The sequence below is a fragment of the Mus caroli genome, unplaced genomic scaffold (assembly GCF_978045245.1).
Source record: "Mus caroli unplaced genomic scaffold, Mus_caroli_1 scaffold_8, whole genome shotgun sequence".
Lineage (NCBI taxonomy): Eukaryota > Metazoa > Chordata > Mammalia > Rodentia > Muridae > Mus > Mus caroli.
Genome location: NW_028227263.1, coordinates 91064820 through 91089422, shown reverse-complemented (window position 1 = coordinate 91089422; position 24603 = coordinate 91064820). Strand labels below are relative to the sequence as shown.

General features: G+C 39.4%; 1 protein-coding gene across 4 annotated transcripts in view; it reads left to right on the top strand.

The window, feature by feature from the left end:
* Herc2 (HECT and RLD domain containing E3 ubiquitin protein ligase 2) overlaps positions 1 to 24603 on the top strand; it is a 172473-nt gene that overhangs the window by 52068 nt on the left and 95802 nt on the right. For all 4 annotated transcript variants that reach the window (XM_029479794.2, XM_029479792.2, XM_029479793.2 and 1 more), the window contains exons 17-26: positions 110 to 310; positions 4655 to 4883; positions 4996 to 5120; positions 6295 to 6473; positions 12848 to 13032; positions 13611 to 13766; positions 15420 to 15605; positions 22195 to 22365; positions 22834 to 22937; positions 23473 to 23623. In XM_029479794.2, the coding sequence (XP_029335654.1) occupies positions 110 to 310; positions 4655 to 4883; positions 4996 to 5120; positions 6295 to 6473; positions 12848 to 13032; positions 13611 to 13766; positions 15420 to 15605; positions 22195 to 22365; positions 22834 to 22937; positions 23473 to 23623 (1687 nt within the window). The remainder of the gene's footprint in view (positions 1 to 109; positions 311 to 4654; positions 4884 to 4995; positions 5121 to 6294; positions 6474 to 12847; positions 13033 to 13610; positions 13767 to 15419; positions 15606 to 22194; positions 22366 to 22833; positions 22938 to 23472; positions 23624 to 24603) is intronic.

The window sequence follows — 24603 nt, the reverse complement described above, 5'->3', positions numbered from 1 at the left end:
AAGTGGTAACATGGGGTATTTTCATCACACTAAGTGGCGAGTCTCTTCAGTGGATCAGACTATTGATGAACCTACAGATTTCATGTTAGGTTCCTTTTTTCTTGCACAGAGCTTTGCGTGGTCATCTTGTTCTGAGTGGTCCATTGGCCTTCGTGTCCCTTTTGTAGTGGACATCTGCTCAATGACGTTTGAGCAGCTGGATCTCCTGCTGCGTCAGGTCAGTGAGGGGATGGACGGCACTGCTGACTGGCCCCCACCACAAGAGAAGGAGTGCATGGCTGTGGCAACGCTGAACCTTCTGCGACTGCAGGTGCTAATTTTTTTTGCTGGTTTCCTGTCTTTTATAAATGCCTCAGGCATTCCTGAGTGTGTTCATGGGCATTGAGTGTGTGAACTTCACCCTATTCAGTGAATTGATAATAAAACCTTGAAAGTATTTTAAAGTAAGATTATGATGGGGTTACGTGTATACTTGATCTTGTTTTGTTTTTCAGAGAAGTCAGTCATTGCATATAGGTAAGAGTATGTACAGAATCAGTTCTTTGTGCCATAAGCACCTTCCTGACATTCATGTGGGGAGAGTGTGTATGGAAAAATGCCTGAGACAGTAGAAGAAAGAGAGGGGTAAACTCCAGTTGACAGACCATTGTTCCCTGGATTGTTTTTTAGACTGTGAAAGCTGTATTCAGTAATTTGGCTCCCTACATCAGTACCTTCTCTTCCTCACATGGGTACGAAAATCACCCAGCCTTTCTACTAGTCTCTCTTTCTTACTCTTGTAGGATGATTCTAAGCTGCCTTTTAACTATATTAGATACTGTTATTTTGTTTGTCTCTGAAAGAGAACATTTCCAATTAAAATTTTAGAAAGAATATTGTCTGATTTTGAAAATACATTATTTTTTAAATTATGCCTATGTATGTGTGTCTGTGTATGGGTATGCAGGTAGGTATGCTAACTTTAGGAAATGGTATGATTTTATGATTGTAAAATAGTAACAAAAGTACTTTAGGGCTGGTATAACAGTATAATTACTTTTTAATTTTTCTCTAGTAGAATTTTTAAAGATGCCATACTCAAAATGTAGTCCTTTGTTTTCCCAGTAGCCAGTTGACTTTGTCACCATTGCTAATTTACACTGTCTTCTGATCAGATCACTTCCTCAGATTCCTTCTTTTAAGGGTTTTCTTTTTTTCCCTTCAGGGCATGTGAGATTAAAGTTTGAAAAATGTTTGCTTATCTTAGCTTTTCAAAGATAATTGATTAAGTTAGAGGGGGGACCTGTTGCAGAAATTTCCCATAATTAATAAGCTCTCTGCCTAGAGCAGCCATCCTGTCTGTTGTGCTCTCTACCAGGAGCCACAGACATTTATTTAATACCTATTATAACATCTATCTGTTATGCTCTCTACCTAGAGCCACAGACTTCTATTAATTAATATCTGTTCAGAGCAGGCAATTATCACTGCTCTCTCTACTTGGAGTCAGTGACTAATATTCCTTATCTAGTTCTGAACCGCAGTGAAATTTCCCATCTTTAAATATCAAAAGGTTATATTTCTCTCTTTATATCAATGAATTACCTGGTCTGGAGCCCTTTGAACCTTTGTTTCCCGATTCTTTATTCACAGGGAGGAGCTGAGTGTAGAAAGACACTCATTGTCTGTGTCCCTGTTTGGGGGTTGGGGAGGCAGGGTGGGGAGGGACAGTTACGGGAAAGCAAACACAGAAAGGCTCTCTCGGGCATAGATGCCTCTCTGCCATTCTCTGTAGGCCGCTCAAACCCAGTCAGCTTCAAATCCATCCTGCTGCAGCCTAGGTCACTGCCCAAGCCCCATTCAGGGGTTGGAGGGCAGTGAATTTTTATCTCAGGTTAGTTGAGTTCAAATCAATATGTTGGGTGCCATTTTGTTTCGGTAAATCTCCAACCCAAATATGCCCTGGCAGTGAAAACACAACTCTCTTAGGAGACAGCTGTATCAGGCTCCTGTCAGCAAGCACTTGTTGGCATCTACAATAGGTAAAGCTTTTTAAAATGTAACTTGAGTTTATGGATGTTACTTAGCCTTTGAGTTCATGTTCTCATTGAGTTTGAAATTGCTCTCTACTTTTAATCTATATCCCCTTAGAGAAGTCTAATAAATATGTTGAACTTCTTTTTATATCCCTACTTTTCAGGACTTCTTTGGTAGTTTTAAATCTTTGTCTCTTTCACCATTCATCTCTCAATCTTATTGTTCTAAGTGGTTTACTTATTTCTTCAGTTCAAAAGTTGTTCCTTTAGCTCAATAGGCCCTATTACTGAATTATTTAACAGTTATTTATTTGGAGTACTGTATAAGATGGTGATTCCAGCACATTTTCCTAGGCCCATGCAATCGGAGCCTCTGTGTATGCAAACCAAAAGTATGACTATTAGGGCAGGACCTAGAATGTAGAAGGGGCACAAAGGAGCTTGCCTGGCCCTGCACACTTCTGTCTCAAGGCTTCTGTTTTTGGAACTGTTTTTGCATTTCTAAAAAGTGGTCAATTTTGAAGCCTTTGTTTTTAATCTCAATATTTTTGTTTTCTGGTGTCTGCTTTGTTGTTGTTGTTGTTATAGTGGTTTTTTGAGATATAATTTCTCTGTGTAGTCCTGGAACTTGCTCAGTAGACCAGGCTGGCCTCCAACTCATAGAGATCCATATGCCTCTACCTCCCATGTGCTGGGATTAAAGGTCTATACCACTACTGTCCTGCTTGTTCTTTATTTTTCTAGGATTTACTTTTATTTGGTTTCTATGTATTTGCATCTCTATATGAGTGTATGTGTATGGGTGCTCATGTTGGCCAGAAGAGGTCATTGGATTCCCTGGAGTTGTAATTACAGGTCATAGTGAGCATGAGGACATGAGTACTGGGAATGAAACTGTTTCCTAAATTTATAACTGAGTAAACTTCTGAGCCATGGTTCCAGTCCCAACCTTGATTAAAACATTTTATATTACATTTATATATTCGTGTGTGTGTGTGCGCGCGCGCGCGCGCGCGTGCGCAGCAGGTTGTTAAGCTTGGTGGTAAGTGACTTCATTGTCTATTCAGTATTACTGGCTCTCTGATCCTCCTCTTCCTCCTCGTCTTCCTCCTCCTCCTTCTTTTTTTTTTTTTTTTTTTTGGTTTTTCGAGACAGGGTTTCTCTGTATAACCCTGGCTGTCCTGGAACTCACTTTGTAGACTAGGCTGGCCTCAAACTCAGAAATCCGCCTGCCTCTGCCTCCCAAGTGCTGGGATTAAAGGTGTGCACCACCACGTCCGGCGATCCTTAACTTCTAAGAGTATTTTTCATATGCTTATATGTACTTTTTTTTTTCCTTTTTTAATTGTCACCATCTCTAGGGACATAATTTTCTTTGAAAAATATTCTCCCTCATGTTATTTTGTTGCCGATAATGCCTGTTCCTTTTCATAGTGACAGCAGTTTCTCTTGGTTTGGTCAAGGTGACCCTAGAAGCCAGTTTTGATTTTGTTTCCGTTGTGTTGTAGGGTTTTACATGCTGTAGTGGGATCAGGTGCTCATTTTGACCTGTGATATTTGTGCTTAGATGGGCAGTAGGCTGTTATCTGTAGCTACTCAGAAGGTAGGCTGGCTCCCTGGTTTCTGGTGCACTAGAAACTTTGCATATGAATAGTGCAGCACTCTGTCTCACTAGGCTGGCAGATTTCTAGGGAAAGCTCAGGTTGAGCAGGTGGTTGTGAGGAGCTTGGGAGCTGCTCTTCTGGTCACTGCATGGCTGATGTAAAGGCCAGCCTGGGCCCTGCTTTTTAAGGCAGACTCCTGCCTTGTCAGTGTACTTGTTTTTCTCTGAGGACTTTGCTTGTGTGCTGTAGTTTGGTTATCTAGTTTTAAACTGTGGTTGGTTCCAGGCGTTTTTCTGTTGGATATAGACTGTTGGGGATTGCACTGATAGTTGCTGTTCTACATTATTTAGTCCTCTGTGCTGATCTTGTATTTTGCAGTTGCATAGTCAAAGCTGGGTATGACATTGTTTTTGTAAAGTACTTTCACAGTGAGATTTCCCAGCTATAGTGGTTAAAAAATTTTAGTAGTTTTTAAAAATTCATGTAAGGATCAATCTTTGTAATCTGAAAATTAAAATTTGAAATGGTCCCAATTTGAAACTTTTTCAGTGTTAATGTGATTCTGTCGATGGAAAATTCATTGTACACCAACTACTTCGTGTGTAAAAATATTTAAAATAATGTAGCTGGGCATAATGGCGCATGGCTTTAGTCCCAGCTCTTTGGAGGTAGAGGGGAGTGGATTTCTATGAGTTCAAGACCAGCCTGGTCTACAAAGTGAGTTCTAGGACAACAAACAAAATAATGTATAATTTATGTCCAGGCTATATATCTAAGGTATATGGTATAAGGTATATGAAGCACAAATAAATTTTGTGTAATACACGAGTCCTTTAAGTTACCTCCTATGTGTGAACATATTCCAATATCTGAAACCTTGAAGCATTTTGTGTAAGGGATGTCAACTTGAACTGAAAAGTTAATTTTGTTTATATAAGTAACATTTCAAATTAAACTTTATTCAGTCTTTCATTAGGATTTGGAAAAATACATTTGCTTTTGGATGTTCTAAATAATTTTTTTTTCTTTTTATAGTTGCATGCTGCCATTAGTCACCAGGTTGACCCGGAATTCCTTGGTTTAGGTCTGGGCAGTGTGCTCCTGAACAGCCTGAAGCAGACCGTGGTGACCCTGGCTAGCAGTGCAGGAGTGCTGAGCACTGTGCAGTCAGCTGCCCAGGCTGTACTACAGAGCGGCTGGTCTGTGCTGTTGCCCACAGCTGAGGAGCGGGCCAGGGCGCTCTCAGCACTCTTGCCCTGCACAGGTGAGCTTTTGTTAGGTGAAGAATTGGGCCCAGACAGGAACGTGGGATGGCACTGATCCACATTGCTAAAAACAAACGGCAAACTTAACAGAGCAAAACCTTCCTTTTTCAGTTTCAGGCAATGAAGTGAATATAAGTCCAGGTCGTCGATTCATGATTGATCTTTTAGTTGGCAGCTTGATGGCTGATGGAGGATTGGAGTCAGCTTTAAATGCAGCCATTACTGCAGAAATTCAGGTATGGCCCTAGAAGTACAGAGGAGTCAATGAGTGATTTTACTTAGTGTATGGTTGAGATTGAAAACTCTGTACTCAGACATTATGTAGGAATCGTGACTATAATCATTGAAGAACCCAAAATGTAAAAATTTTAAAGAACCCAAACTGTAAAAATTTTAGTTACATACAAATTTTTAAAATTTAAAACTGTTTTTATTTGTGATAAAATGATCCCACCTTAAGTGTCCACTTTGATGATTTTGACAGATCCTTCCATCACATAGATTATTTTCATCACCCTGGAAGATCCTTATGTCCCTTTGCATTTAGGCTACTCCCCTGCCTGTAGATATCTGCCTTGAATGTCATGTAAATGGCACAGTAGGTAGTAATACCTCTTCTTTTGCCTGAATTGATGGTTTTTGTATTTAACCACATCACAGTTTGTTACTACTTTGTTCTTATGATTGAGAATTTTTTCATGCTTTTTATTGTTGAAAAGTACTCCATTGAATGCTTGTAACACTTGTTTGGTTGTTTATGGTTTTAAGTCTACTGTGATCATTAGGATTATTAAGTTCATCAGGGGAGAAAGTGGGTGCTAACCCTTTGAGCATGTATTTTCCCTGTGATTAAATACTTTGGGGAGGCATTAGCTGAGTTCTAGGATGCATGTGTGCTTATGTATTTCCAGATGGGCTCTGTTTCTTACAATTGAACATGTATGTGAGAGCTGCAGCTCTTTCCTGACTCTGTATGAGTCATAAAATACTTAGTATTGTCAGAATTGGTGGCAAAGATTTCAGTGTCTTGAGGCTGGAGAGATGACTCAGCAATAAGAGTACTGGCTGCTGCTCTTCCAGATGACCTTGATTTGATTCCCAGGACTCACGTGCTGGCTTACAATGTCTAACTCAACTTCTAGGGCATTTGATGTTATCTTCTGGCCTCTGCCAACACTGGGCACACATGTTGTCCAGACATACATGTAGGCAAAACACTCAGCACATAAAAGAAGAGAAGAAAAGCAGAAAGAAAGAGAATAATATATTTAAAACCATAGCAACCAGGAGGTGGGGTTTCTGACAGGGTACAAGCAGGCATGGTCAGCTGCGTGCATCAGCAGCTGAGGCTAGGACTGCTGTGCTACTGATGAGGTCACTGTTCACCAGTTTGTGTTTTATGAATTTCAGGATATAGAAGCCAAAAAAGAAGCACAGAAGGAAAAAGAAATTGATGAACAAGAAGCCAGTGCCTCCACATTTCATAGAAGTAGGACTCCTCTGGATAAAGACCTAATTAACACTGGGATCTATGAATCATCTGGCAAGCAGTGCTTGCCTCTAGTTCAACTCATACAGCAGCTTCTTAGGTAAATAGTATTAGCTGTGTTGTATTTTAGTTTACCGTTACTGTTTTAAACAGTTAGTGAAATCTAACACTAAACCCTGAAGAATGGGTTTAGCTGTGGAAGACTTACTCAGAAGATTATCTAGGATAGAGTTTTAGAGTGAAGAGAAGGTTTTTAAACATGGCTAAGAGGAGAGGCTATGGAGAAGTTTGTAACACTTTACAATTGAAGTGTCATAAAAATATTTGTATGTCCATTAATCAAGGAATAACACTTATGGCATGGTCACATTTTTTATTTTTATATTTTTTATTTTATATACATTGATGTACATAACCTGCATGTATGTTTGTGTGAGGGTGTTAGATTCCTTAGACCTGGAATTATAGATAGTTGTGGACTGCTGTGTGGAAGCTGGGAATTGAACTCAGGTTTTTTGGAAGAGTAGCCTGTGCTCTTCACTGCTGAGCCATCTCTCTAACCCAGGCAAGGTTACTTTTTAAAGAAGTTAATACTACAGCCAAGGCTACACAGAGAAACCCTGTCTTGAAAAGCAAAACAGAAAAAAAGACAAAACCAGAAAACCTTATAAGACAAACTTATAAGAAAAACTTACAAGATAAGTTTTAATTTAAATTAAAAATGTAATGAAAGAATATTGAGCCGTTCTTTGGAAAGCCGGTTTCAGGTGTAGTAAGGATGAAATGAACTCAGACTGTCATCAAAGTTAACCTGGGGAAGGGTCGAAGCCAGACATATTTGGATAAAAAAGATAATTCAAAAAGTCAGTGAAAGAAATCACATTTGGGGGTTGGAGAGATGGCTCAGCAGTTAAGGCACTGACTGCTCTTCCAGAGGTCCTGAGTTTAATTCCCAGCAATCACATGGTGGCTCACAACCTTCTATAATGGGATCTCATGCCTTTCTTCTGGCATGCAGGTGTACGTGCAGATAGAATACCCATAGACATAAAATAAATACATCATTAAAAGAAAGAAAGAAATCACATTCTTAACATTCTGTTTTCTGAATCTAGGCTCTTTGTTTATTATGCTTTCAGTTTTGGGAGAGGAGGCAAAGGGACAGACTAGTATAACCAGCTTGGCTTTGAATTTGCTATGTAGATAAGTGCAGCCCTGAACTTCTGAATCTCCCACTTCTTCCTCCTAACATGCCTAGATTGTATTTTATATTCATAAAGAGAGTAGAGCTCTAGTGGGCTGGCCCAGGAAGTTGCCTTAACAGCAGGAGCTGATATTTTGACAGCAGCTGTGTCCATGTTTGCAGTAGGTAGGGTAGATGTAGCTTCTCTCTTCAGTAGGTTAGTGATGGAATTTTGGTGATTAAGTTTTAAAACTAATTGTTATTGTCAGTTTTAGTAATAAAGTGATAAAGTTTTCAGTGATAAAAATCAATAGAAAGGACGGTACAACTGAGGGTGGACTCAGTTGTAAAGTGCTTGCCTAGTATACATGATAGCTTCAGTCTCTAGTACTCAAAGAATAACTACACACACACACACACACACACACACACACGCACACATGCACATACACACACACACCCCAATAGTTTTTTCCTGAGTTCATGTTGAAATGATAAAATTTTCAAAGTATTTGAATGTGTTAGCTTTGTGTCACTGTGAGAAAGGATTTATTTCGGCTCATCATTTCATACGTTTTACTCCATGGTTAGTTGGCTCTGTTGCATTTGGGCCTGTGTTGCATCATGGTAGAAGTGTATGGCACAGCAAAGATGCTCATCTTTTTTTTTTTTTTTTTGTATAAAAATTTATTTTCTTTTTTTTTTTAAATTTTTTATTTTATTTTATTTTAATTAGGTATTTTCTTCATTTACATTTCCAGTGCTATCCCAAAAGTTCCCCATACCCTCCTACCCCCACTCCCCTACCCACCCACTCCCCCTTTTTGGCCCTGGAGTTCCCCTGTACTGAGGCATATAAAGTTTGCACGACCAGTGGGCCTCTCTTTCCACTGATGGTCGACTAGGCCATCTTCTGATACATATGCAGCTAGAGACACGAGCTCCGGGGTATTGGTTAGTTCATATTGTTGTTCCACCTATAGGGTTGCAGACCCTTTAGCTCCTTGGCTACTTTCTCTGGCTTCTCCATTGGGGGCCCTGTGATCCATCCAATAGCTGACTGTGAGCATCCACTTCTGTGTTTGCTAGGCCCCAGCATAGCCTCACAAGAGACAGCTATATCAGGGTCCTTTCAGCAAAATCTTGCTAGTGTGTGCAATGGTGTCAGCGTTTGGAGGATGATTATGGGATGGATCCCCGGGTATGGCAGTTTCTAGATGGTCCATCCTTTCGTCTCAGCTCCAAACTTTGTCTCTAACTCCTTCCATGGGTGTTTTGTTCCCAATTCTAAGAAGGGGCAAAGTGTCCACATTTTTGGTCTTCATTCTTCTTCAGTTTCATGTGTTTTGTAAATTGTATCTTATATCTTGGGTATTCTAAGTTTCTGGGCTAATATCCACTTATCAGTGAGTGCATATCATGTGAGTTCTTTTGTGATTGAGTTACCTCACTCAGGATGATGCCCTCCAGATCCATCCATTTGCCTAGGAATTTCATAAATTCATTCTTTTAATAGCTGAGTAGTACTCCATTGTGTAAATATACCACATTTTCTCTATCCATTCCTCTGTTGAGGGACATCTGGGTTCTTTCCAGCTTCTGGCTATTATAAATAAGGCTGCTATGAACATAGTGGAGCATGTATCCTTCTTACCAGTTGGAACATCTTCTGGATATATGCCCAGGAGAGGTATTGCGGGATTCTCTGGTAATACTATGTCTAATTTTCTGAGGAACCGTCAGACTGATTTCCAGAGTGGTTGTACAAGCTTGCAATCCCACCAACAATGGAGGAGTGTTCCTCTTTCTCCACATCCTCGCAAGCACCTGCTGTCACATGAGTTTTTGATCTTAGCCATTCTGACATGTGTGAGATGGAATCTCAGGGTTGCTTTGATTTGCATTTCCCTGATGATTAAGGATGCTGAACATTTTTTTCAGGTGCTTCTCAGCCATTTGGTATTCCTCAGGTGAGAATTCTTTGTTTAGCTCTGAGCCCCATTTTTTAATGGGGTTATTTGATTTTCTGGAGTCCACCTTCTTGAGTTCTTTATATATATTGGATATTAGTCCCCTATCTGATTTAGGATAGGTAAAGATCCTTTCCCAATCTGTCTGTGGCCTTTTTGTCTTATTGACGGTGTCTTTTGCCTTACAGAAGCTTTGCAATTTTATGAGGTCCCATTTGATGGTTCTCGATCTTACAGCACAAGCCATTGCTGTTCTATTCAGGAATTTTCCCCCTGTGCCCATATCTTCCAGGCTTTTCCCCACTTTCTCCTCTATAAGTTTCACTGTCTCTGGTTTTATGTGGAGTTCCTTGAACCACTTAGGTTTGACCTTAGTATAAGGAGGTAGGAATGGATCAATTCGCATTCTTCTACATGATAACCACCAGTTGTGCCAGCACCATTTGTTGAAAATGCTGTCTTTTTTCCACTAGATGGTTTTAGCTCCCTTGTCGAAGATCAAGTGACCATAGGTGTTTGGGTTCATCTCTGGGTCTTCAATTCTATTCCATTGTTCTACTTGTCTGTCACTATACCAGTACCATTCAGTTTTTATCACAATTGCTCTGTAGTACAGCTTTAGGTCCGGCATGGTGATTCCACCAGAGGTTCTTTTATCCTTGAGAAGAGTTTTTGCTATCCTAGGTTTTTTGTTATTCCAGATGAATTTGCAGATTGCCCTTTCTAATTTGTTGAAGAATTGAGTTGGAATTTTGATGGGGATTGCATTGAATCTGTAGATTGCTTTTGGCAAGATAGCCATTTTTACAATGTTGATCCTGCCAATCCATGAGCATGGGAGATCTTTCCATCTTCTGAGATCTTCTTTAATTAAAGATGCTCATCTTATGGTGGCTTGGATGTAAATAGAAAGACAGGAAGGGCAGGACTCCCATTATCCCCTTTTAGGGGACAAAGTTTCCAGTGACCAGAGGTCTTTCTACCAGGTCCCATTTCCTCAAGGTTCTATCATCTCCCATTAGTGCCCAACTGAGGACTAAGTTTCTGTTAGCTGTACTTTTGTGGGCTGTCTCTCAAAGCTAGAGCATGGGGTAAATATATTAAATTTTGAGTGTTTCCTTTTACTTTTATTTATGTGACTAAAAATTTATATATAGGTGCTCTTTCTCTAGGTCTTCTTTTTATTTAGTGAGTGTGTTTTCCATTCCTATGGCAGGTAGGTTCCCACATATGCCACACAGTTAGTTATACCTGGTTTGCTAAGACTCTTTGGAAATCAGTCAGAGAAGCCTTTTGAATGCCTCTAAATCTAGGCTGTTAAGATAAGTATATATAATGTGCCATTTTTGTATGAATAGACATTTTGTTCTTCCAGTAATGATCAGAAGATACTTATATTGACTTGATTAGTTCAGTTTTTACAAAATAGTCTAAAAATATAAGAGAACCTAGAATCATTTCCTGTCATTTATTTCTTAAAAAATGGGAGTTGATGAAATTGATCCTTGCTAAAAATAATGAAGAACAGGTTTCAGACTGATTCTTGAATTTTTTGTTGGCAGGTACTATAGAATATTATTCACATGTGAAAATAAGAGTCCTGATGCTTTTGTAGTAAATGAACTCTATTACACATTCTGATTATGGATCTGAACTTTGTAATAAAGGAAATAAACTAAAGTTTTTATACCATTAGCTCCTTAAGATGTATCATTTTATAAAAGATGTATTATTATTTAAAATTATGTACATATGTATGTGCCTGTGTGGGGGTATGTGCATGTGAGCATGGGTACACATGGAGACCATAGGCTTATATTACCTATGGTTGCTGGGAATCAAACTTGGGTCCTTGTAATTTCTGAGACATCTCGCCAGCTGCACCCCACTGAGATGTATCTTGACTGTGAAATTCTAGACCTATTTCTTCTGTTGCATGGTTGTCAGGGCTACTTACCAGGTAGTGAGCTTGACAGGGGAGGTCAAAGGGAACCTCACTATGTGTTCATTGTAATGTGTGATCAGGGTGAGTTCCTATACCTTAGCAAATATTACAGTGTATAAGTTAAATTATTGTAGGAGCCCTGGCTACTCAATTTTTTCTTACTGTCCTGTCTTCACTCACATTGTTCAAAGTTTTGTATCAACCACAGTATAGAAGCTATCAATATTTTTTTCAATTGTCTACTGTTACAGTAGGAATTAAGAGGTGAAGTCTCATAAAACATGAAATTCTCAAAAGACATTAATATTTAAAAACAGAGGTGTAGCCCAAAGTATGCTCTTATTCTTTTCTGATGAGTAGGTCCCAGGAGGTCTTCTGGGGACCATGGTAGGTGTTGGTAGCTTAAATATATTTCTGCCTGGAGCTGCTGGGGTAGGTCTGATTGGTGGCATCCCTGGAATCAGGCTTGACTTTGGCTCTTGTCTTTTCTATTTCTCTTCATTAATTTATTCCTTTCTTTCTGTTCTCAGGCCTGGCTCACTTGGGGCTGGGGTTATGGTTACTTAGCAAGAATTCCATCTGGTGTTCCCTGTTTGCTTTGAACTGATTTCATGCTGACCTCAGTTACACCCTGCTTATATAGATAGTAGCCCCCCAAACAAACAAACAAACAAAGCCTCAGGTAGTCCATGTTGCAGAATCTCATTCTAGCATCACGGTTCTGATGCCTCTCTACTTCTGACCCTTGTTCTTTCTACCTTTGTTCCTTTGTACCTGGCTCATAGAAAGGAAGCTTCACTACTTTTTAAACTTGGTAGACGCTCATGACTTTATTCCCCTCGTCTCATCCTTGGCAGCTCAAGTCTCCGTACATAGTAGGGACTGAAGCTACTCCTCCATGCTGTGTTTGGGCATCTTAATCTAACCAGGGGCGATTTATACTCATTTTAGTATTCCTTCCTATGTTCTCTGCTCAAAGGATCTCCATATGCCATCCTTCAGCAGGTGCTGAAAGCAGACTTGCAAAGGCAGTGTCGTGATGTGGTACATTTTGACTTTTAGAACAGATGGCATTTATATTTGAAGTACTGCTCTGGAGGGGAAAAAATGAGTTTTGCTTTCAAACATTTGTATAGAACTCTACCTTTTTGAGCAAGATCTGCTCTCATTTTGTGTCATTGATGTTCTGGTAGGGCTTTATTAGATCTTTGGCATCTGATCAGTTTGGAATGAGAGTGTCCTTGCTGCGTGCAGATCCATCTCATACATTTGGTGGGTAACTTATGTATGATTCTGCTAATTATTTCATGTAAAGTTCTTTCCTTTGCTTTTTAACAGAAAACCTTCATTTTTTCACTTTCTCTTCCCTTCCTTAGAAACATTGCTTCTCAGACTGTAGCCAGACTGAAAGATGTTGCTCGCCGCATTTCCTCATGTCTGGACTTTGAGCAGCAGAGTTGTGAAAGATCAGCTTCACTGGATCTGTTACTGCGCTTTCAGCGCCTGCTTATTAGTAAACTTTATCCAGGAGAAAATATTGGTCCAGTCTCAGATACTTCCAGTAAGTTATTTTAAGACATGAAGTGTCTTATACATTTGGAGCTTTTAAATTTTGTTTTCGTTTTGTTTTGGTATGCTCTGACTGTGTATCCAGATGTGGTTCTCAAACAGTACTAAATGTACAAATTCTGGAAGCTACGTTTTTAATCTACTTTTTTGAGCATATATATTTATACTAATCACTTTAAAAATATGTATTTATAAAAGTTCATTTTTACATATGTGACTCCTTTACCTGCATGTATATATGTGGAGCACATGTATGTTTGGTACTCACAGAGGTCAGAAGAGGGCTTCAGGTGTCCTGGAACTGGAGTTATGGTTGTAAGCTGCCATGTGGGTGCTGACTGTCTCTCCAGTGGTGGAGCACTACTATTTTACTTAATTGTCTAAGCATTTCAGTCCTTAAGGTTATCAGGCATGCAATCAATTCATTATCCCTCTAGTTCTGTGATACAAAAAAGAGCCAAAGGCTGAGGGTAAATTATTCTTATTGGGGTAGATAGTTAACCCGAACAACTCAGTTGTAGGAGAAAACTTTTAGTAATGAAAATGTAATTTTGTAACTCTTCCTTTAAGGTCCTGAGCTAATGGGTGTTGGCTCTTTGCTGAAAAAGTACACAGCCCTTGTATGTACACACATTGGAGACATATTGCCTGTGGCTGCCAGCATCGCTTCTAGCAGCTGGCAGCACTTTGCAGAAGTGGCCTGTGTAATGGAAGGGGACTTTACAGGTATCTTTCTGTAGTGTTTCTTTACTTTTTTAAAAAAATCTTTCTTTTACTTTGACTGGACATATGTTAACTTATTTTAGGAGACTGGTAAAAGCTATGGTGTATCCTTTACTGGTAAAACTGTGTGTTCAACTCTACATTTTCTAGTCCCCTTATTCATTTTTTTTATTCTTGGTGTTCCCCTACCCACCCAACCCACTCCCGCCTCCCTGCCCTCGCATTCCCCTACATTGGGGCATCGAGCCTTCACAGGACCAAGGGTCTCTTCTTCCATTGATGCCTCTGTTACATATGTGGCTGGAGCCATAGGTCTCTCCCTCCGTACTCCTTGGTTGGTAGCTCCCTGGGAGCTCTAGGGGGGTGGTGGGGTCTGGTTGGTTAACATTGTCGATCTTTCTATGGGGTTGCAAACTCCTTCAGCCCCTTTAGTCCTTTCTCTAACTCCTCCATTGAGGACCCTGAGCTCAGTCCAATGGTTGGCTGCAAGCATCCGCCTCTGTCTTTGTCAGGCTCTGGTAGAGCCTCTCAGGAGACAGCTACATCAGGCTATTTTTATTCTTTAATCCTTTTTTACAGTCCAGACTTCATACCCCTCCCAATCTGCTCCCCAGAAGGCTCCCCGTCCCATACCTCCTCCCCCTACCCCCAAGAGGATGTCCCCATCCCCTCACCCCCACCCCACCAGGCTTCCACACTCCCTGAGGCCTCCTCAGAGTTAGGTGCGTGTTCTCTCACGGAGGCCAGACCAGACAGTTGTCTGCTGTATATGTGTCAGGGACCTCATATCAGCTGGTGTATGCTCCCTGGTTGGTGGCTCAGTGTCTGAGAGATCTTGGGGGTCCAGGTCAGTTGTGACTTCTGGTCTTCCCACTAGTCCCCTTGTCTCTCCATCCCTCCTTCCTTTTCTCCCTTTCCCCTTTTTGTTAAGTAACCTGGTAACGGAATCGTATAATACAGATGGAGATGTAGGGAGATGAGTGCTTAGGATTTCGTTACATTTTGACTATGAGTTGCTACTCTCAGAATGATGTGCTAATTTTCTGAGATCAGAGCATTATTTTGTAGGGCTTATTTTTAGATGGTAAGAATATTGCCAAACATGTACTTTTCTGAATACATCACACACAGGTGAAATAGGTCTGTGTTTGAAGTTTGTATGTTTTTGATTTTTTTTTTTTTTGGTTTTTTGAGACAGAGTTTCTCTCTGTAGCCCTGGCTGTTCTAGAACTCACTCTGTAGACCAGGCTGGCCTGGAACTCAGAAATCTGCCTGCCTCTGCCTCCCAAGTGCTGGGATCAAAGATGTGCGCCACCACCGCCTGGCTGAAAATTATTTATGTCCCTTTCAGAACTACCAGTCCAAGAATCTATTTCGAATCAAGATTTTTAATAGTGACAACTAAAAAGTCCTATTTGTGAAAAAAAGTTGTCTTAAAGCTGTACTGCTCTCTTAAAAAAAAACCAGTACTATGCTAACAGAAATATCCTAACACATAATAAGCCTTTCTTGTTCTATGACATAGAATTTAAACATAGTGCAAGGTTATTAATTCTGTGTTGTTTTGTTTTGCTTTTTTAACATTGAGCATGCTAGGGGCCTGCTGTCCCAGCCCACACTGTAAAGAGCTTACTGCCTTTTTTTGTTTAAATATAGGTGTACTCCTTCCAGAGCTAGTGGTATCCATCGTGCTGCTGCTCAGTAAAAATGCCAGTCTAATGCAAGAGGCTGGAGCTATACCTCTGCTTGGAGGCCTCCTGGAGCACCTGGATCGTTTCAACCATTTAGCACCAGGAAAGGAGCGGGACGATCATGAAGAGTTGGCCTGGCCTGGAATTATGGGTATGCTATCTTCACTTAAAGCACCTTCACTGAGGGAAGTTTTACTTTTGTGTGCTATAACCCAGTCCTTCCTTTCTGATTGAAAGAATTTGAAAAAGGAAGTCTAATTACTGCTATTTTCATTGATGGACATGTGAGTGAGAATAGATTATTATCCAAATAAGAGATTTAGGTTACATTTAAGAGAGATTTTTCATTTAGTATTTGAATTCTGAAATTTAGAAACTTTTCAAAAGCCCTTCCCTGAGTGGTTTTTCTATAAGTCACTATCAGGTGATTAGGTATAGAGAACCCTGGTTGTGGCTGACTTTCTGAAGTCATTCATGATGTTTTGACTTTGGTGAACAGGGAATTCTGTATTTAATTGACTTTGTCATTTTAGTCATTGTCTGTTGTTGTCGAAAATATTTAATCTCAATTTATATTCTCTATCCCACCTTTGATTATTCAGTTCCTGGATAAAAGACACACATCTTTAATATTTATAAGACTTAATCAGCATTAAAGTTGGACAGATAGTTACCCTCTCTACTATTAGAATCTATTTCCTCATCGATAACCCCATTTTATAGTTTGCCATGTTTCATCTGGGCTGCTCTTAACTTTAATTGGCTAGCCCTCATAGCCATATTTTTATGACTCACCTTCCCCATGGCAGCCTCCTTCTCTTTTCACCTTCTTGTGGTCCCTCACACTCCAAGGCCAGGCATCTCTACCCCCATGTCTCTTGTGCGTAGTTATTAGCTGTTGGCAAGGTCACAGTGTACTTGTGGACTCTCTCAGTCCTGGGAGCAGCCAGGTCATGGCTAGTATTTATCATTTACAATACATCAAAAGATCAAACCACAAAAGTATAGTATGTAGCAAGTTAAAGAAAGCTTTAACTTCTCCATTTTCGAGCTGTGGAATATTTGAAGCTGAAGCTAAGCACCCCTCTGTGTGATTCTGGTGTTATGAGTTCAGAATTAGCCAGAGTTATATATTGGTTTTCATGAAAGCTCTTGCTAGCTGATTTTCTTTCCTTTTCCCCTTTACATAATCACCTTTACACACTGAGCTTAAACCAGAGCTGACAGAACAACTGAAGAAAATTGCCTAGGATGTCTAATCAAGTTTTTTACATTTTTAGAAATATTTTATTTTATTTTTTTAAAGATTTATTTATTGATTCTATGTAAGTACACTGTAACTGTCTTCAGACACTCCAGAAGAGGGAGTCAGATCTCGTTACAGATGGTTGTAAGCCACCATGTGGTTGCTGGGATTTGAACTCCGGACCTTCGGAAGAGCAGTCGGGTGTTCTTACCCACTGAGCCATCTCACCAGCCCGGAAATTTATTTTAAAATATAGTTAAAACTTATTTCAGTCCTATTTTTCTATTTTTATTTCAGAGTCAACTTAAATGTTGCCTTTTTTGTTTTCTCTGCTAAATTTGATTAAGAGCATGAATTTGATCAAATTTTACTGATTTTAAATCCTTTTTTCTTGATGTTTTAAAAAATACTTTTATTATCATTTGTGTGTGCATTGGTTAGGATGTTGAGTGATGGTGCATGTATGCTAGAGCATGAACGTGGAGGTCAAAGGACAACTTTGTGGAGTCAGTTATCTCTTTACACATTTACATGGCTTCTGGGGATTGACCTGAGGGGTCTGGCCTGTGTGGCAAGTGCCTTTATCCACTGCGCCATGGAGCTTGTAACAACCTTAAAAAATATGGAAATATATTATTTTATAAGCTTCCAAAATACATGTATAATGCTCCTCCCAGTAATCATTGGTTGACAAATAAAAGACCCAATGCCACCTGTGGGAAATCTTTTTTTCAAGCTGTTGTTCACTGATGTGCCAGAGACGACTCCTAAATATACAGGCTATTGCTGTTGCTCTTGGTTGCCCACAAGAACTTGGTGATAAGGCTGTATTGCTGGGGATACTACACACATTCGTCTCAGGATGTGGACAACTCAAGCTGGTACTGGTCTAGAATCTTTATCCCTGCTGGCTAGCCATTATGTACCTACCTGGAGAGATGTAAATTTAGGCTGGGGATGGGAATAGAGTCATTAACATTCTTTTTATTTTTAATTTATCAATTAGATTTATATTAATAAATTCTCAACTCAGAAAGTGCCCACAGGAAGAACTTAAAACTCAATTGATATAAACACAAGCTACACACCTAGATGGAGCAAACACACCCTACTTATTATTTACTCATCTATCTAAGAAAACCCCAGGCCCCCAGGACTGAGTGGTTCTGGTTCCTCTTCCTCTCCTTTAGGCTCCATCTTGTCTCCTAATTTTCCTTTCTGTCTCTCTGTACTCATCTCTAAAATTCTCAGCCCATCTTCTTTTTCCACTGCCCAATCGTAGGCTCTAGCCTTATTTTTCACCTGCCCTCAGCTGCTTACAGACAGCAATCTACAGTGAGATCTTTCATACCACAGATATTCAGAAAATGTACATTTGAAAACAATCTAGAAATTTGTAGATTTCTAAATTAAACAAAACAAAACAAAACAAAAAGAACCAAATAAGATACAAAGGGACTAATGTTCTAATCAAAAGATCATTCAATTGAATTTTAAAAGCAAAAACTTATGCTGCCCATGATAGATGTACTAAAAATCAGAGGTAGTAGAAAATATAAAAAAGGAATAAAACAAAACAAACCAAAAAACAAAGCAAAAATCAAAACAAAACAAAAAACGACAAAAACAACAAAACAAACAAAAGCCAGATGAGCAAAACATACAACTGAATTAGGAAACCTGAGAGACTTAAAAAGATTCTATGAATATAGCAAAATAAATTTCAAGGAAGTCTTTTTGCCAATGAAATAGGCATTCTATAGTACAAGAATTGCTGTAAAAGTTTTTTTTTTTTTTAAGATTTATTTATTTATTTTATGTATATGAGTACACTGTAGCTGTACAGATGGTTGTGAGCCTTCATGTGGTTGTTGAGGACCTCTGCTCACTCTTTTATAAGTACACTGTAGCTGTCTTCAGGTGCACCAGAAGAGGGCGTCAAATCTCATTAAGGATGGTTGTGAGCCAGCATGTGGTTGCTGGGATTTTAACTCAGGACTTTCAGAAGATCAGTCAGTACTCTTACCCACTGAGCCATCTTGCCAGCCCGTAAAACTTGTTTTAAATGTTATAAAAGTATACACAACTATTAGAAACCAAAAATAGCAGAAAATAACAGAACTGTAATTTCAATTACTTTGATACTTAGCAAATTAATACTTCCTATTTCAAATTCCCTGTCCCTATAACCCAAGGCTCCATTAGATCAAAAGTGACAAGACTCTAGAAAGCATGAAAGATGTCATCCATCTGAGTGTCCTAACTGTACCCATCAAACACAAACAATGGGAAAATACTATGCTTTTCAAAAACCCACAGAACATTCATCAATGTAAACCAAATGCTACACCAAAGATTTCTTGTTCAGTTAAAAGAAATTAATTTCATGCAGAATATGTTCAGCAAATCAAGAGAACTAAATCATAATTCAATAACATTTTTAACCTAGAGATAAACCCTGTGAACTATAGCAACAATTAGTGTGGCACGATGTAAAAATGGTGTAAAAATGGCAGAGATGTTATATAGGACTAACAGTTGTTGGTTGGGTTTAAGATTTCTTCGTAGGAGGAAATGCATCTCTGGAACTGTAGATCTGGTCAGAGTCATGGTTGGGAGTTCTTAGGAAACACTGGTGAACCTAGTACTGTTGCTTTGCTAAATGGACACAGTATCAAATTGACCTATAAAGTTTTATGCCAGCACCCATGTACTCTGTGGATAGCTCTCAGACTTCACCAGAGAAGTTTCTTTGTACTGTGGCTGGTAGTGGAGGAAGAAGCTTGTGACTGGTCAAAGTACAGAGCACAAGGTACAAGTGTCTCTGGAGTGTACAGCCACACATTGGATATCATTCTGACTCCCTACCCACTCCAGTGCTCGTGGACCATCCTGGAGAGGGTGTAGACATATTTCAAGAGCCAGAGAGGTTTGGGAGGACCAGTGTGAAGCAGACGTCCAGACACAGCAGAATTGTTGCACTGTAAAACTCATAGCACTCGTGGTTGCTTCCGCAGACCTGTGAAAGATGAGGGTATTCACCATTGTAACATGGATTGTGACGGGGTTTCTAATGATTTACTTCAAACCGAGGAGCTATGGAGAGTTAATGGTGTCACTTTTCTTTGTGGATGTGGCTCCGGGACTAAAGTAGAAGAATCCGTACTCATGAGTATATGGGCAACAAAAATTGGACTGGGTAGATTATTAAAAACAAAAACAACCCCCCCCCCCCAAATCTTGAGTGGGTATGGAGCAGGTGGGCCAGCATCTGGGAAGAATTGGAGGAGAGGGGGAGGTGACAAATGTGATAAAAATACATTGTATACATGTATGAAATTCTCAGAAAAATTATTTAAAATGTTATATTTAAGATTGGATTTTTCATGATATACTTTGATCATATTCACTACATTTTTCTGCCTTATTCCATTCCCCATCCCACCAGATTCTTTTTTCCCCCCAAATTAATCTTTTATCCACTTCCCTCCACTCCCCTTTCTTCCCTTCCTCTCCCTCCCCTTCCCTTTCTTTCATGGCCCACTGCATTTAATTAGTGTTGTCTTCTTAAGTGTTGGTAGGGAGCTGTTACTTAAGACAAAGGCCATAAGTGGCTATACTATTGAGTAATATGTAATATGTAATATGCTCTCTCAGCAGCTACTAATTGCATTAAGTGCTCTGGGAAAGATGGGGCCTTATGAACCAATTCCACACGCATGATGTTCTATTGATAGGCCCAGTTTTGTGCATGTACCCTCACTTCTGAGAGTTCATGGATATAACAGTCAGGCATATCTAGAAGATAGTTTCACAGCACTTCTCCCCATTCTGTCTCTTATCCCATTTCTATCTCCCCTGCCACCTGAGGAGTAAAGGTGGGGAGCATTATATATGTCCTGGTTAGGACAAACTCTCAACAGTCACTCAAAACCATCTTTAAAAAACTTTTGTGTTATATCTATATCTACACACACACACACACACACACACATGCAGTACACACACATGTGAAGACTAGCTCTGTGTTTGCTGGCAGGGAAAGCTGTGTTTCATCTGTCTAGGTTAAGCATGGAAACATGCCAAGGCTGTTATAAACACTGCCTTATCTGGGCAGGTGCCCTCTCCAGGATGAATGCTTATTGCCATTTTATTATCAAGTAAACATTTGCTCCTGAACAGTCTAGTTTTTAATTTTGTCTGTTCTTGGACCTCACATGAATGAAGTTGTACAGTTATATCTTTGGGTCTGCCTTCTTTTCCTCAGCATTGTGTCTCATAGCTTCATGTTGCAATCAAGTTCTATTTTTACTACTATATGCAGTATATCATCATTTGCCATTCCCTTACTTATTGATTCTACCTGCTGATTCCAGGTTTAGGTTACAGCAAGTTTTGGCTTATACAGTGTTGTGCTCCTTGGTGGAAGTGCTGGGTTTTTTCATTTGCAGATGATAGTTACTGTAAAATGACACTTTTTTGTAGCTACTGTGCTAGCTTTCATCTCCATTACTCAGTTTGAGGATTTTTGTACTCCTGCATCAGGACCTGGCACCTGTCCTTTTTGGTGGATATACTGTTGTATCTTGCTGTGGCTTCCCTCTTTGCCTCCCTCTGTTTTTGGTGGTAAGGATCAAACCCAGGATCTTGTACACCCCTGGCAAAAATTTTACTACTGAATGATATCCTAGTTTTATAAATTTTTTTCAGATTATTATTCAGGTTTAATATACTTCTACATGTGTGTTAACCAGGTGAGCATTCTCTTTGCAAAGTGCCAACTCAACTCTTATTCATATTTTTCTTCTTTTTAAAGTAATTATATACTTTGCATCCAATAAACCTTTGGCTTTATTTCTTGAAGAATTTTTTTCTTCTCACACTGTTTTCTGATGAACAAAAATTAACATTAATGTCGTCAATTCTTTAATCTTTTTCATTTTTCATTGTGCTGAGATGGGGATGATTCAGGGGATAAAGTATTTGCTATGCAAGTTTGAGGATGGAGTTTGGATCTCCATCATTCACAATTAAAAAAGCCTGGTGGTAGCCAGATGTGAAGGTGCATATCCTTAACCCTCCATACTTGAGAGGCAGAAATCTGGGTTTTAGGCCAGCCAAGGCTATATAGTGATAGGAAATCCTGTCTCAAACCCAAAAAGAAAAGGGGGAAAAAAAAGCCTGGTGGGTGTAATCCCAGCTTCTAGGAGGTGGATATGGGAGCCATCTGGGCAACCTGACTAGTTAAACTAGCCAAAATAGCTCTAGACTCAGCAATAAGTAATAAATTTGGTTGATTTTGATCTAAGAAGACAACAGACAACATAATCTACCTCTTGCTGCCTTACACCTATGCATACATGGATTAAAAACACACTATAATCGTGCAAAAAAAGGTCTTTTCCTATTAAAGTTTTCATCTGTATTATGTTTTAAAAGATTTATTGTTGAGACATTTGATCTGATGACTGATGTTTGGTTTCTATTTCTTTAGAGTCATTTTTCACTGGTCAGAACTGTAGAAATAATGAGGAGGTAACACTGATACGCAAAGCTGATTTGGAGAACCATAATAAAGATGGTGGCTTCTGGACTGTAATTGATGGAAAAGTATATGATATAAAAGACTTTCAGACGCAATCCTTAACAGGAAATAGTATACTGGGTAAGGCTTTACTTTTTATTCCATTGTTAAAAATTACAGTATGTGTGATTTTAAGTAAAGTCCACAGTTTATGAATAATTTCTTACATTTAGCCCCAGGTTTAACAAAATCTGGGACTTTGGTTCTGGCTTCACAACAAGTTTAGGTTCAAGTTGAAGAATTTCTCATCATCAAGCTTTTCTTCCTGTTGTTTGTTTTATTTTTTGAGATACGAGTTTTCTCTGTGTAGTTCTTGGCTGTCTTGGAATCTTGTAGACCAGGCTGGCCTTGCACTCAGAGATCTGCCTGTCTCTGTTTCCCAAGTACTTTGTAGAACTTGTTCTAAGTTCTGAGTTGCCCGAGTCAAGCGTGGGAGAACGGCAGATTCTTCCGAGAGAGCAACCCAGACTCACTTCCTGTCTTCTGTCTATGAACTAGAGCTGAGCAAGCTGCACTGAACTCATACTGCTCTTCCCCTTTTTGTTTTAGCTCAGTTTGCAGGGGAAGATCCAGTGGTAGCTCTGGAGGCAGCTTTGCAGTTTGAAGACACACAGGAATCCATGCATGCCTTCTGTGTTGGCCAGTATTTGGAGGTGAGGCTGTGGGCCTGCTTTGTGTGAAATAGAGGAGGTGCCCTTCTTAAGTGCCTGTTATGGTATGACTTTTTACTTAGTTATACTAATAGTTGGACATAAAGTATTTATGTTGGCTTAGGATTTTTTGATAAATAAATTTGCATTTTATGTGTTAAGGTTTATTATATACAAGTTTTGAAGAGTTAACAACATGCTAGAAATAGAGAAATGTTCAAAAAAGAAAAGAAAAGAAAAGACATTAAACTTTGTCTTCACAGTTCATTTGTCAATTTAGAATCTTTCCCCCACACCTGAGACTGGGTTCTCCCTCTTATGCTCCAGAGCTGTTATTTGTTTTCTCCTGTTTGCTCTCTAGTGTTTTATATGCTATTAGTTGGTTGCTCTAACATAAACTCATTATAGGATGTGCTAACAAGTACATTTTTGTTCTGATCGTGATAGACAATCTTAGGCACATAAGCTGCTGTTTTTTTTTTTTGATGTTGAAATTTTAATTAATTTTGTTTTCTGAACCAACAAATTAATTTTCCAGCCTGACCAAGAAGTTGTTACCATACCAGATCTTGGAAGTTTGTCTTCACCTCTGATTGACACAGAGAGGAACCTGGGCCTACTTCTTGGATTGCATGCTTCTTATTTAGCAATGAGCACACCACTATCTCCTGTGGAGGTTGAATGCGCCAGTAAGAACAAATTTATTTTTTTGTTAACCAGTTTTATGGTGCAGTACTTTGGACAGAAATGCCTAATGGGAAGAACATGCCAAGGAGGGCAGGAACCTTTAGAGTGGATGTCTGGAGACAGCAAGCTGGCCTCCATGTCTGCTAAGTTGCCTGTGAACTAGACTGTACTCCTTGTATTCCTCCCTGAGACTTGTCATAGTAATGGAGGATGAGTTTCACATAAGTCAGCAAAGAAGGAGCTTGAAGACTCTAGGGTTAGATGAATGGAAGGCACTGTGCAATCTGGCAGGAGGGGCCCTACCCACTGCCAGCTCAGAAGCTTGTCTTTGGGGGATAAAAGGTGCTTGCTAATTCTTTCTATAGCACAAGGTGATTAGGGTCACCTCAGCCTGTGTTTTAGAAGAATTGATACAGCCTTTTATGAAAGTTCCCTAGCACTTCAAATCTAGATATCCAATAAGAGCACTGAAAGCATCCCAAATTTGATTGCTGGAGTGATTAGCAGATTAGATTAGATTTACTAATAAATTAGGTCCTCAGTGAAAGCCTGCAGTAATGTTCCTGCTACTAATTTTCTAGTGGGGTTTCCTCCAGTGAGACATAAGCAGCTATAATTAATACTCCTAACTCCCACAACAAAAGGTATATATTCCTGTCAGACTTACCTGATCCTGCATCTCATATGCTACAGTACACACAGCTCTCCTTTCCAGTCTTTTGCTTTCCTATTAGTAAGATTTTTTTTTTTTTGATGATTGTGGGTTTGTTAAAATATTGTCTTGTTTCTTTAGTTTTATGAACAATCCAGATTGAAGATGGTCTTTATAGAAACCTTTCAGGCATGCTGTCTCTTGTCCGCATGCTCAGTATTTTTGTCTTATTCTAGAACTCAGAATGCTCAGTTGTCACTTCCTCTTCCTTTAGCCCAGTGGTGATTTTCTGACTTCATGCCCTTGATATGCCTCTGCTGTCTTCCCTTC